The 14,580-nt window shown below is 35.5% G+C and overlaps 1 protein-coding gene across 6 annotated transcripts in view; it reads left to right on the forward strand.

The window, feature by feature from the left end:
* Akap6 (A-kinase anchoring protein 6) overlaps positions 1 to 14,580 on the forward strand; it is a 469,667-nt gene that overhangs the window by 337,945 nt on the left and 117,142 nt on the right. For all 6 annotated transcript variants that reach the window (XM_070026462.1, XM_070026459.1, XM_070026473.1 and 3 more), the window contains one exon: positions 6,329 to 6,449. In XM_070026462.1, coding sequence (XP_069882563.1) covers positions 6,329 to 6,449 — 121 coding nt within the window. The remainder of the gene's footprint in view (positions 1 to 6,328; positions 6,450 to 14,580) is intronic.

Consider the following 14,580-nt stretch of genomic DNA (forward strand, 5'->3'; position numbering starts at 1 on the left):
CTAGGAAAATTGGATCATTTAATAGAAATCCCAGTATAGGCAAGGTGGTATTTCAGGAGTCAGTCTGATGATTTTAGATGTGTTAGTGTAAAATTTAACCATTAAGTATACAAAAGACATGTTATGTATATTATATATATATGTGTGTGTGTGTATAAAATTATTCAGCCTACAGTAGAAAAGCTGGGAGGGCTTTTTAGTGTTACCTGTTCTTTAAAAAAATTCCATTTTGGTGATTTCTTAATTTGGTTGTCTGTTTTAATCAAAATTCCTTTGTGGGTCAAGCTGAAACCTCATATATTCATACACACCTCCTATTGATTTCACTTGGGTGAAACTTTATCGTTTAAGCAAAGTTTAGTTGAAATGTTGAGTTAATGATGCTCACTTTAAATACCAAAGGCTGAATGCATTTATGTATTAAACACTTAGCTAGTGAAATATAACTCCCATCAGGTATTAGAGGAAGAGTTTACTTCTTAAACTGTTCTGACCTCACAAATAATATATTGTCATATAGTCTGCAGAAAAATGGTGCTAAATAAGCTTGATCGGGTTTTATTTCTTTGATGAAATACTCTGGAATTAAAAAAAATGAACAGAGTAGAATGGGGGACAGAGTAGTAGGAAGTGCTTTTGACAGTCATTCACAGTAGCTAAACACAAACTTTGAAATAAACACAAAAAAAGAAGCTGGGTGCTGGTGGCTCAACACCTGAAATCCTAGCTACTTGAGATCCGAGGATTGCAATTTGAAGCCAGCCCAGGCAGGGAAGTCTGTGAGACTCTTTTTTTTTATGTTATTTTATTGTAAAGATGCTGTACAGAGAGGTTGCAGTTCTATGAGTAAAGTAATGAGTGTATTTCTTGTTGAGCATTGTTACCCCCTCCTTCATTGTTACCCCCCCTCCTCCCTCAACCCCCTCACTCCAACTGTAAAGTTCATTTCCAATATACTGTCTTTTGGGTATCATTGTTGAAATGGGTCATCCTGTGTCCTTGTTTCAGCATTTTATTATTCCCCTTCTTTACCCAAATTACACAAATGTATATACAAAATGCAGGGTACCAAAATCAATTACAGTGACAACTGGGGGAAGAACATACAAAGGAAACAACAACAAAAAATCACATAGTACATTAAAAACAATGACTCTTATCTCCCATAAACCATTCAGCAAAATCTGGAAGTAGTATTGTGGCTCAAGTGTTAGAACACTCATCTTCCACAAAATAAAGCTCAAGCAGAGTGCCCAGATCCTGAGTTCAAGTCCTAGGACTGGCAAAAATAAGATAAAAAATTTTAAAATAAAACATTACAGTCTAGGGCTTTGTCTCTCTGTTATTTACTCAGATTATAAAATACATTTATAGTTCTACATTTACCTAACAAAAGTGCCTTTGAGCTATGAGAATTTTGTATTTTATGATTAAACTTTCTAAAATGGGAATATTATACCTACAACAGTATGTCTAATTCTTGACTCTGGAGGTGCACCTCGAGGGTGGATTGCTTGCCTAGAAAACACAATCCCCCCCCCAATCTAGACACCTAGCACTGAGAAACAAACAGAAACTACATCTCTTCCCACTTCTACTGTGAGCCTATTTAAGATTAGCTATATGACAATATAAAGGAAGAATATGAAAAGTTAAGTGATATAATGCTTGTACTTTCATGAAGGATGTAAATATTCATAGAGTAATAAAAAGGTATATTTTCAAGCCTGTTTTTAATCAAGAAGATTACACAAAGAAAGTAAATGGGTTGCTATAATAAACCCAAGCATAAATACAAAGAAATTTTTATGGGGAAAGCACCTCCAAAACAGTAGTTCATATAGTCATAAGAATGTAATCCCTGAAGAGCCTGGGGTATTTTCCACAATTTCTATCACCTTTCTCCTTCCTAAAAACAGAGACTAAAAATCTTAGAAATGAATCTGGTTCTGAGTTTAGCTGATAAAATTAGAATATTATTTAAGGGGATATAGAACTGCTAACTAATTATATGGTACCTTCATAGACTCACTACTATATGGCTTACCTATAGACCTTACCTGGCACTTTGCCTAGAGGATATTGTCTTATATAAAATAACTTGAAACTAATTACCTTTGCAGATAATATGAGCATAAAAACTGCTCCTTTATCTTAGAAGCATTCTAAAATAATGTTCACATAAAATTGTGCTGTTTCAAGTGCTTTTATAACAATCAACAAAGAAATTCAATAGTATAGTTCTGATTTTCTGGTTTTACTACATTTAGAAAAATATCAGGTCATTTATAAGTTTGTTAATTAATACCATATGGACAATGTTAAAATTGGTGTGGCAAGATAGCTCATGCTTATAGTCCTAGCCACTTGCAGGGCTGAAATTGGGAAGATTCAGTTTGAGGCCAAGTGGACACAATATTTGTGAGACTATATCTTACCAGAAAAAAATCTCAGTGCAGTGGTATGTATCTGTCACTTTATTTTTTTTATTTTTTATTTTTTATTTTTTTGGTCCGGTCGTGGGGCCTGAACTCTGGGCCTGGGCGCTGTCCCTCAGCTCTTCAGCTCAAGGCTAGCGCTCTACCACTTGAGCCACAGTGCCACTTCCGGCTTTTTTTTCTTTTTGCTTATGTGGTGCTGAGGAATCAAACCCAGGGCCTTGAGCATGCAAGGCAAGTGCTCTACCACTGAGCCACCTTCCCAGCCCGTATCTGTCACTTTAATAGGAGTATTATGTAAGTAAGGCCCTGTGTAAAATAATCAAAGCAAAAAGGGCTAATGAGAATGGCTCAAGAAATGAATTGTGAGTTCAAACCCCAGTAGCACAAAAATAAAAATAAAGTTTTTTCTGTTTTCCATTTCAAGATTTTGTGCTAATTTGTTTTTAGAATGCTGATATTGATGCTACACCAGTGAAATAAAATATATTACCAATGAATTTCCTAACAAAGCTTTGTATTTATCAAAACCTTGTATCTAATAAATCCAATGTCAAACACAAATATCTTAATAATAAAGATAATAGTCTAGAGAAATGGTGAATGTCTATGTTAAGCTTACTTACCTCTGACGGTGTGGATTGGGTACTCACTGTATTCTTACTAGAAGAAATGGCTTTTGTCATAAGAACCTAGGTGGCATATAATAGATATAGAAAACATAGTAAAGAACCAGGGAATATATTTCCTTGGTTTAGATAATTTTATTGTCCTGCATATATTTTTTTATTTGTTTATAATCTTGCCATCAGTAATCTTTTTGCTTATAAATTTTCTTTAACTTTCATTCAGAGAAGAGAAGAAGGTAAGGACTAGGAGGGCAACCGATTAACTGTACATAAACTACATATAATTCTCTTAAGAAACAAATGCATTATTACCATATGTTGAAACTTCAAAACCTCATCTACAGAGTGACTGAACAACTCTGTCCCTGTTGCACTGGTGGCTTTGGTTTTGTCAGATTATTTATCTCCATTCATGCTTCTCTTCTGAAGTATTTCTTGCTCACTCAAAGTTGTCCCTTTTATTGTTAATAAGTTATTGCATTATTAATAAATTAATTCATCACCATTTTCCAGGTGCCATGCTGGACCCTAGGGATACAAAGATAATAAATTCATCCCTTGACTTTAAATTGCTCAACCATAATCAAAGTTTTTTTTTCTATTCTACACGTGTGCAAAAGGAAAACAAACCTCTTCCTTTTTCTCTTGGTAGTTTATGACACATTATATATTCATATTTACTTGCAAAACCAGGAAAATTTTGTTTTAAGAGTTCTGACACTTAAACACTTTGTATTCAACATTTGTTTGGGGAATAGTCTCCTCAAGGAATAGGATCTTGATATCAGTGTTCTGGTTTTTAGATTTCTTGTTCCTTTTCATTCTGTTTTCTAAGATGACATATTAACAAACAAATATTTAAACATCATAAAGGTTTACCTGACGTTATGATTCTAGAGTACAACGGAGTTCTCTGGCTTAATACAATGTTTGGATGTAGGCTGCCTTAATTTCTTGAAATGTGTTCTTATCCAAGGCATTTTTTCCCCTTCGCATATGGCTGTGGTTGATCTAGTTTTTGTTATCTCTTGACATACTCAGGCCCAGTGGAATTTCTTGCTGACTAAGCCTCATCTTAGCCTTCATTGGCCTTAACAACACTCTAAGGCCTGGCTTCAGAGGCCCATTTAGTTGTCCTTGGGTTGACTGCACCTTTGTTACCATAGCAATGCTTCAGTCAAGTTTACCAGTTCAGCTTTCAGGAACCTTGGAGTCTTTGTTGGATGGGAGGGATTATAGAACAAAGTAGCCAAGGGAATCTTAAACAGATTGTTCTCTCTCTTCCTTACTATCTTGATGTCCCTCTGTCTCTGTCTCTCTGTGTGTCTCTCTGTATTTCCCTCTCTGTCTCTCTCTGCCTCTGTGTCTCTGACTGTGCTGGGGAGATATCACATAAGGCAATGTCCTCTTAGAGTTGATAGTAGGAAATGGAATTGCCTATTTTTACTCTCAGCCTTCCTTTCTACCTCTCTCACCTGCATTCTTTCTAGATCTTAGAAGACCAAGAGAAAAGAGGATGCACTTGCCTGCTTCTCTGACCTGTATTTCCTTCTTGTTCTCCAAATAGATTGAAGAGGATTTTTTTCCTGTAAGCCAGTGCTTATTAGTTATTCCCAGTAGGCACAAAATTAACAGAAAACCCCCAGGGGCTTATTTGTTCCTGTTATGATGGATGTATGTCTTTTTTTTTTGTCTTAGCATTTTGCAATTGAATACTAGTTCAGATTTCACATATATATTGAAAGTTCTTGTTTCTCCAAGCATGGTCTGTGGACTAAATCATGCTAACCTGGTTAGAAATGCAGAATTTTAATCTTCTCCCCCAACTACTGAATCATTTCAAGAAGTTATGCCAATATGCACACTGAAGCCACCATCGAGCTACTGAAAGTTTTGACTACATCAACTATACTCATAATTGGCATTCACTAAACACTTATTAATCACTTCCACATGTTAACCAGTGGTGGTCCTTGCCCTTGGGTACTTAGGTTCCTAATCAGGGATCTTTATAATTTTGGTAAAGTAATTAAAATAAAACAGACAGTTCTAGATCTAGTCTCCCTATCAACAGGTACACCTTAACTTTTTTGACAGGGCTATTAAGATTAAATTATGAGTTAATAAACATAGAAATCCATCTAATGTAGAAAGACAGGAGCAAGGTAGTAATAAAATTCTCAATTGATAAATCCGTATTCACATCTGAGACCACTGCTTTGTAAGTACTGCCCCGTCACAGTTTGATAAGACTAGTATTTCTTTTAGGGAGACATTGGGGAGGGGCGTGGAGGAAGGAGGACAAAGTCATAGTTTTTCATCTTGCACTTTCATTTTCTGATCACAGTGTTTTAGGAGAATCCGGGCTTTACTTATTCACCAGGCTTTCAATAGAGAATCACATTAATCCTTTTAAGCTCCTTATTCTAATGATTTATTTTGTTGAAAACCATAGTGATCCTCCTTTGAATTTTAATGATTGCTGGCTATTCAAAGATTCATTGTTTTGACTTCCTGTCCTTACCTTTGTTTCCTACATGTCTGTGGGGAACACCTGTCTAATATTGGATCTGCCACTGGTTCTCACTGGCTTACCAGAGTCACTCAAGCCTATCTCTGAGTGTTAAGCTGAAATGCTGACTACCCATCCATGACAATAAATGTAGGATATATGTTTGCAACAATAGGCAGATAGACAGCAGAGAGACAAGATAAATGATTGAGTCATTTTCTAATGAAAATAATATTTTGGATTTAGAAGTACATTCTTACCATCCTAGAAAAATTAGTTAAATTACTGATTTACTCAGAAATCTATTGAGATATCAAATATATCGAAAGCCTTTCAGGCAAGAGAGCAGTACAAAATTTGAAAGTGTTATTCTTACCCCAAATCACAGACTGTAAAACCTCTAACAAATCACTGACCCTCCATTTTTCAGTCTGTTAAATGGCAATGCTCTTTTTCAAGGACGTAGTCTGGTCATTTTGTTCATAAAGTACAGCAAATGGAAATAGCTATGATATGTCTCAGGTAAGAGCTTTGGAATTACATGTTATGTTTTCAAAATCGAGGTGACAGTGTTACAGCCTTGAGTTCCTATTTTGCCCACTGTGTAACCACACAGAGATTTTTTTCCTTCTCTTTTTATAGGTATTCACCTAGGAACAGCATGAGTTTTCAAGAATATATTATTCTAATATGAGATTTTAACAACTACATTGTATTTATGCATAATACATTTTGTCCCTTATCTTCAGGCTTCTGGACTTTGATTCAGAATATCAGGAGCTCTGGGATTGGCTGATTGACATGGAGTCCCTTGTGATGGACAGCCATGACCTGATGATGTCAGAGGAGCAGCAGCAGCATCTTTACAAGGTTAGAGCTACTCTTCTTGCTTTTACCTTGCTGTGGAAGATCTGATTAGCCTGACAAGTCTCTCTCTCTCTGTCTCTCTCTCTCTCTGTCTCTCTCAGGATATCTTTGTGTTCATTGTATATATCATGATGTCTATTAGAATTCCCTTCCCTGTCCCCAAACTCATTTCCATCCCTTGTGTGCTGACAGGCTGTACCGACATCATAATTGCAAGAAAGTTCCCTTTATCACATTCTATTTGGTGTAATTCTATAGAAGGACAAAGATTTATCTTTCAGATGAATAGCACTAAATGAAACTGCATTAATAAATAGACTGAAACAAAACGAAGGATAAATGGACTGGTAACATTTAACAAAATGTGTTTTGATTGAAACACTCAGGTGGATTATATCCACCTCGCAGATCTTCCTAGAGGGAAAAATAAAGGAATTTGCCTTATTTTGGCTTGCTGCTACCAGAGTACAGGGCTTGACCAAGTTAAAGTTTATTAATGATACATAAAGGAAACATTGTCACATTAAATCATTACATTTTCATATGATTTAACAACACTGGCTAAGAACATACATATTGATTACAGGCATTCTATCTGATAACTATCTATAGTGTTTCTCCAGTCTGGTAATTACCTTTAGTCGAGTATATTTTACCAGTAGTCTCAGAAGTTCTTACCAAACAACCATTTGATTTCGAAAAAAAAATGGTTACAAATTCATAATGTCTGAAAAAGCTGCTGGGGAGGGAAGAGGGACTTTCTACTGAAATATCAGAGTGCAGTAAATCTTCCTCATTTAGGCAATTTTTATTGGAGTAATTCTGACAGTTGTCATCCTTGAATTGCTTTGAGCATATGGCATATTTCAAAGAGCAGATTGTGAATCATAAAAAATAAAATTAATAACTAACCACAGAATCAGCAACAGTATAATGACAAGAAACAACTACCCTCTAGCTTTTTAAAATTTCTTATGGAATTAAAAGTACATTCAAGGTCAAATAAAAGTTACCTGATTTTCTTCTTTAATCTTACCATTCTAAGTTACCTTTCTTTAAAACTTATTTTACCTTTAACATCCTGTAAAAAGAGATGTTGATATATTTGGGGAACCTCGTAGACTTTAATTAGTGTCCCCCAGGAATCATCTTAGTTAAGAGAAGATATAAGCTCCCCAGGGACTCAGCAAATGGGGACATTTTATTCTCTTAAGAATTCTTTCTAACATTGATTCTGTTTGTTAACTGTTAGCTGTTTCTTGTATGGATAGCTGTCCACATTAACAACAAGGCTATCCAATATATCTTGTAAAATAACATATTGTTAGAGTAATAGTCTCAAACTAGTTAAAACTAGGTGATTTCACATTTCATGTGAGGACAAGGAATGTAAAAAATGCTTATAAATCTATATTAACTTAGTGATAGAAAAATATTTTCTTTCTAAGCCATTGTCTCAGAACTTATTGTACTCACAATGCCAAAGTAACACTTCTTTTCTTTTTGATGAATTTTTGTTTTGCACATAAGCCGCTATTTTTCAGAAACAGTGCTATTCTTTGTCAAAATCACATCCATGTAATTTACATCACAATTAATGGGAAATCACTGAACAAAACATGCAGTCTTCTTTTCCTTGTAAGTGCTTTGCCTGAGAATTCCGTCCTGGCATATTGAAGGTCATTATTCCACCCACTCAGTACTTATGGATTATAGTATTAAAAAAAACCCCAACATTTTCCATACTGTGGTTTTTGAAATCATGACTCATGTTTTCATTTGGGTTAGAAGGAAAATGAAACATTGAGTTCGAAATGCTATAGGTCTGTAAGGCCTTTTACACATTATTCTACATGTTTTGAAACCTCCAAAGCATTCTGAAAGTAGTTAATAAGAAGTCATTTAGAAATTAGAGTGGCTTCTGAATTAGGAAAACTGACATGGGTGAGTTAATTTCAAGTTTTCCCCATGAATCTCTTAGAGATTTCTTGGTAGTGCAAAGTTTCTAGTACTCCATTCTTTTGTTTTCTTCTGCTTTTCCAGGAATCAACTGATGGGTTGTGTAGTATTTGTAGCTTATTGATTAACATGATTCTTGAAGGAGTAAAGCTTTCCCAAATGGACAATAGGCTTTTTGGGGGGTTATTTATTATTACTATTATTACTTTTTGTGTACCAGTCCTGGCCTTGAACTCAGTTGACTGAAAGCCATTTCTGAGCCTTTATCCTCTATCACTGGAGCCAAAGATTTACTTCCAGTTTTTTCAGTAGTTAATTAGAGATAAAAGTCTTACAGGCTTTCTTGCCCAATCTGGCTCCAAACTTCAATCCTCATAACTCAGTTTTCTGAGTAGCTAGGATTAAGGCATGCGCCTCGAGTTAGGCTTTAAATACTATTTGAAGCTTCCTTAATCAGTTTTCATCTTTATATTTGTTGATCTTGTTATTGCTTATCTTCAATCCTTGTTAAGAGCACCATTGATATTTGGAACAAGCAACCTTTTATTAGTTTGTGGGACCATCCTTTCCACTACAGAAAATTTGCTAGTCATGTTCCTTAGTCATGTGACAATTCAACCCATTTTATAGTGATTTCAATCTGTACTAACCTATCTGTATCATCTTCATTTCTCAAAACACTTGGCAACACCAAGACAAATGCCTAACATTTGTATTCTCTCTCTATATATAAATTTTATAATTGATTGCTGTGAAACTAACAATTGAATTTAAAATTTGGGAGCAGCTGGTCTACTCTGTGTGTTTGCTTGTTGGAATTTGGCTGATGGCAAGCTCTTCTGCAGAAGTAAACTTTGCCTTGCCAAGTTAAAAAAAATAAAAATAAAATTAAGTGGGTGAGGTATAGCTTAGTGTTAGAGCACTTACCTAGTATGGTTGAGACCTGGGTTGAACGTCTAGCAAAAAAAGAAAACCTTAAAAACTCAAGTATGGAAATAAAGCTAATAGGTCTTCATCTGAGTGATAGTACCACCACAGGAAACTATGGACTCTTCCTGAATCATATTTCTACCATCAATGCTTTTGAAAATTTGTTTTCATTTCCCTGTGTGGTTCTCAGTATTTTATAACCTAGTTCCTTTCCTGTCACTGATCTGAACACTGAGATTCCTATTCATGCATTCCTATACTCTTAAGTTGATCTCCCTGGTATACATATGGAAATGTCAGTTTAGAGAGAATATAGTAAGTTTTCTTAGTAATAAGAAAATAAAGCTGACTTAGCATTTTCAACAGTAGGCAATACTACTTTACTGACACTACCTATAGATTTTACTATTCTTATCTTTGCTAGAAAAATCACCACCCTTTAACTTATAGATATTCAAATACAGATAAATACCCTAGGCTTATCAATTCTTCAGATCTCCCGAGTGGGATAGTTATGATATTTTGTTTATCTAAAGCAAAATACACAAGGAAAATCATTGGTATTAATAGGCAACACATTGACACAACCTTACACAATTTAGAAACCTTAATTCTGCTATGATTTTTCTTTGGGAGGGTCAGTCGTGGGGCCTGAACTCTGGGCCTGGGCGCTGTCCCTCAGCTCTTCAGCTGAAGGCTAGCACTCTACCACTTGAGTGTCAGCCACACTTCCGGCTTTTTCTGCTTATGTGGTGCTGAGGAATCGAACCCAGGACCTCATGCATGCAAGGCAAGCATTCTACCACCAAGCCACCTTCCCAGCCCCTCTGCTGTGATTTTTGAAGTACATTTTCAGTTAAAATCATTTCTTGATATTTTTCAGATTGCTATAAATTTAAGACTCCTTTCTAATTAATATTAAGCTATGGAGTTTTTAGAGCAAGCCAATTCTTATTAAAATTTAATCATTCCCTTGAATATATTTTCTTCCTTGTTCAGAGACAATAAACCATACTCTCAATATTTTCCCTACTCTATCTTGTTTTACCTCTAAGCAGGAACTTCCCTCACCTATTTTCTAATAAACACTGGCACCATGGACAACCTAGGAAATGCAAACATTGTCCTTGCTCCTTTTTACTAACTTGGTCTAAGAATTGCTTCCAAGAAGAATTTGCTTCCACCATCTCACTTTCTTTCTCTTCATTCTTTCTACCTTCCTAAGTAGAACAATTTAATTTGTCAAAAGTAACCACTGCAATTCTTAAAGTTCAGCTCCTATTTGGACTAGAGTTACGAAGCCAGAATTCATAATCACAAGGAGCTGTCACTCTGCTGGTCTGCATGTGCATTAACTATTAATGGAGAAATATTTAAAACCCACTAGCAAAGGAAAAGCTCCATTCTTTTTCCTTTCTGCAGATCAAAGGTGGCATTATTCTTGGGTTGCGGAAGCTCAATCACCTCCTCCCCATCCTATAAATTTTATAGACTGAAGTGACCTGGACATATTTCAGTGATCAGAGAGTTGCTTCTCCAGCTGCTGCTGCTGTCACTGCTGTCCTGTCCTCCCCAGTAGTCAGTACAGGTCAGTTTCACAGCTGACTTGTAGTACTTCAAAAGTGTGTCCTGTCTGGGGCCACTGACCTCTGCACCAAGTACTGATGATTCAGTGCTACCTACATGCAGATCACAGAACTCGCAAGGATCCCTATTGATGTGCCATTCCAGAGTCCAAGGGTTGATGCCAAGGGCCAAATGCAGAAGTTGCAGTATTTGTGATGATAGTTACAATTGCACTAGAGTTGTTTCAGATAGCAGGAAGCTCACTAAAATACTAAATTTGTAGATTCGTTCCTTGAGTGGATCCACATCGATAAAATACTAACTTTTGGATTTCTAAGAGGTCAAAAATAACTCTTCCAGCTTAACAATATGAAATAAATACTCGCCACGCTGGGATCTTTTTAATTCTAGAGAACTGATTTTGAAATTTTATACTTAATTTTACATTAATTCTGCATTTTATGGGAACAATCCAGGTTTACTTTACATTTCTCCATTAGCATAATTAGTATCCAAATGTCCTGCATATACAAAGGAAAAGATTTCATTTTACATAATACAGTAGTTATTGAACATATTATTTACCTTTTTATCTTTCTAAGATTTGAGGTCACTTATAAGTAACGTGAAGTTACTTAGAAATAAAAAACAATACACTGGGTAGAGTTGGACATGCCTGCAGTCTCAGCTACTAGGGAGGGTGAAGTGGAATGATCAGTTGAGCACAGTTGTTCAGAGTCAGCCTGAGCAACATAGCTAAGCCCCATCTCAAAAGAATACTTCTAAAATATCAATATGCCCATGCCTAGTCAGTAAAGTCCAACATGGTTAATGAAAATGATCTTAAAATTTTGAATTTTGAATTTCCTGGTAGTGAAAGCAAAGAGGGAAATGCGCTTAACTGCATACTTCCCATTTGCCATAAGAAGAACCATAATACTTCTTTCGAGAAAATTATTTTGACGTTGAGGTATGAAAACATTTTCTTTTAGGATTTTTTAATATAAGGGTTTCGAATAGTATGATAGACCTTTTGAATCAGATAATTCTTGTGAACAAGTTTATGAGTGAACAAGTTTATGTCATAATGCTTCAAACATGTGAACTACTTCAGAGTTCTCTTGACTCTGTTGTAGTATTTTAGAGTCTCTGAGTACAGCTCTTACCAGAAGATAGTCCTTTGGAAAATAGTTTGGCCAGATGGGATTAATTAAAAGAAGACATCAATAGTATGTGTTGGAAAAGAGGGGGTTATTAGAAGAGTGAGAGAAATATAGCATCAAAGTTAGTTAATACAAAGTTAACCAAGCAAAACACATGAGTATATTAAAATAACAGGAATATGGACAAAGAGTTTTTAAAAAAGGCTTTACAAAGTCAATGCTAATAAATGAATGACTTACAAAGTATTGGATTATGGCAAGAGAGAGTAAAATTTAAGAGCATAGAGGAAAATGTTACTTGAGAGTTTGAGTGAAAGGCAAAAGACAAACATTATGACTCTTAAAAGAAATATATATGGAATAGAGCTAGCAATCTTGAGAAATAAGAAATATAGAAGAAAAGAAAATAAATAGGACATAGTGGACTTTTTACTTTATACCTATTGGTGCCAAAATGCTGTTGTCATAGTTATGAACCGATCATAGAAAACAGATTAATCACTCTCTGCCTATATTTTATAAATTCATAAATTTCAACCCTAGGGAATAAATCTTTTATTTTTTTTTCTGGACTGAATTGATGTAAGTAGTTTCAGATGTTACTTGATATCCTTATGAAAGAACTTGAGCTTCTAAAAATGTAGTGCTCTTCTGCTTTCAAATCCAGGTCATGCAATCAAGGCTTAAAATAGAATAAAAATTCTATTAACTTTAAATTTTATTTTTCATATGTTAGTTTGTAGAATAGATATGCTTCAAAAATTAAATTTTGTTAATTAGGCCTTATATTGGAATTTCATTACCAAGTTTTCCATCTTTCCCTTGATTGTTCAAAATGAAACAAATTACTAGTTATTGAAATAGTCAAGGTAAAAATGTGCTAGAAATATTAGGCATAGGAACTTTGTGATAATTTTTCACCTCTTACTCAATAGATTAATTGTATAGCCTAATTGTATGTTAGATTAAAACTCCATTAAGATAAGAAGAATATGCTTAAAATCATTATAACATTTCAAATAACATTATCTAGTCATTTTTAAAGTGATCAGGATGGAAAAAACCTAGGCTGTCTCCACTGCTATCTAGAAATGAATTTGTTGTTCCATTTTCATTAAAGTTCAAAAAGTCCTTAGATTAACTGTCATATTAATTTGAGCTTTGATGAATCACTGAGTGGTATGAATTCTTGAAAAAAATACATATATGTATTTTTCTCTTCTCTCTGTCTCTCTCTTTTAATTTGAGAGAGGCTGTAAATGTTTAGGAAAGGAAAAAGATGAACATGACTTCTGAACAGTACAGGAGACACTGTTCATGTTGGACCCTATACTTCCCAATTGAATCACTTTTTTAAAAAGGAGAAAAGAAAGGATGTTAAGAGGCTAGGATTCCAAGAAATAGTTGGCTCTGGTGTGTGTGTGTGTGTGTGTGTGTGTGTGTGTGTGTGTGTGTGTGTGTGTGTGTGTGTGTGTGTGTGTGTGTGTGTGTGTGTGTGTGTGTGTGTGTGTGTGTGTGTGTGTGTGTGTGTGTGTGTGTGTGTGTGTGTGTGTGTGTGTGTGTGTGTGTGAAGGGGCAAGGAAGGGAAGCCCCGCCAGCAGTTTTTGTCTCTATAGGGTGAGCTCCTGTCCGGAAGGTGCTTTGGCCTCTGTGGCATTGTGCTGCTTGCTTTCTCCCTGGCCTGGCGGGCTCTGGCCTAGAGAGGATCAAACAAGCTGTGGGGAAAGTTCCCCTCATTTGCATCACTTCTAGACAGCCCTGTCTTACTCTTTGCTGACAGGAAATCACTGTCTTTGTCACCTTTTCTCAGGGCCCTCCTTTTGGCAGAGATAGGCCATGTGACCACGCTTAATCACAACAACAGGGCTGGCTAGAGACTCAGTGACATGTTTTTCCTCAGCACTTCAATAAACGGGATAGAGGAGTCAGTAGGAAATGACTACATTAATTTTAGAGTGAAAAGATAATTAACACTTGAAGGACTAATGCTACAACCTATGAAATTATTATTTAAATTAAAGTTAATTTATTTTAAAAAAAACTTGTGAAAACTATCTGCTCTATTGCAACTGTCTTTTTGAGGTTTTTTTGTTTTTGTTTTTTAAATAAGGCTTGACTAGCCGGAGTTGGGCATGTTGGAGGAAGAATGGAAAGAAGATAGGGAGATAGTATTTGCAAAGAAGGTAGGGCGTGACAAGTGGGGAGAAAGAGAAAGGAAAAATCATAGCAGGAATCAGCTATCTATGAAAAGGCAAGTTAAATGGGCTAAACCTTCAACTTCTAGGGCTGAAGGCTGGAACACATAAAACGCTTACTTAGATGATATGAATAGGACACTGGCAAACAAAAGCAGCAGTGTGCTCCTAGAAAACTGTGCTTAAAGGAGTTTCCTTGGCAACAGAAATGCAGTTCCAAAAGTAGACAGAACTTTCCTCAGAAAACATACTATTAATAACAACCTTCCGGAACAACTTGGAACAATTTGACGACTTGGCAATAATAATGCCAAGTGTTCT

This window comes from Dipodomys merriami, unplaced genomic scaffold (genome assembly GCF_024711535.1).
Source record: "Dipodomys merriami isolate MVZ:Mamm:240054 unplaced genomic scaffold, mDipMer1.0.p SCAF_1, whole genome shotgun sequence".
Classification (NCBI taxonomy): domain Eukaryota; kingdom Metazoa; phylum Chordata; class Mammalia; order Rodentia; family Heteromyidae; genus Dipodomys; species Dipodomys merriami.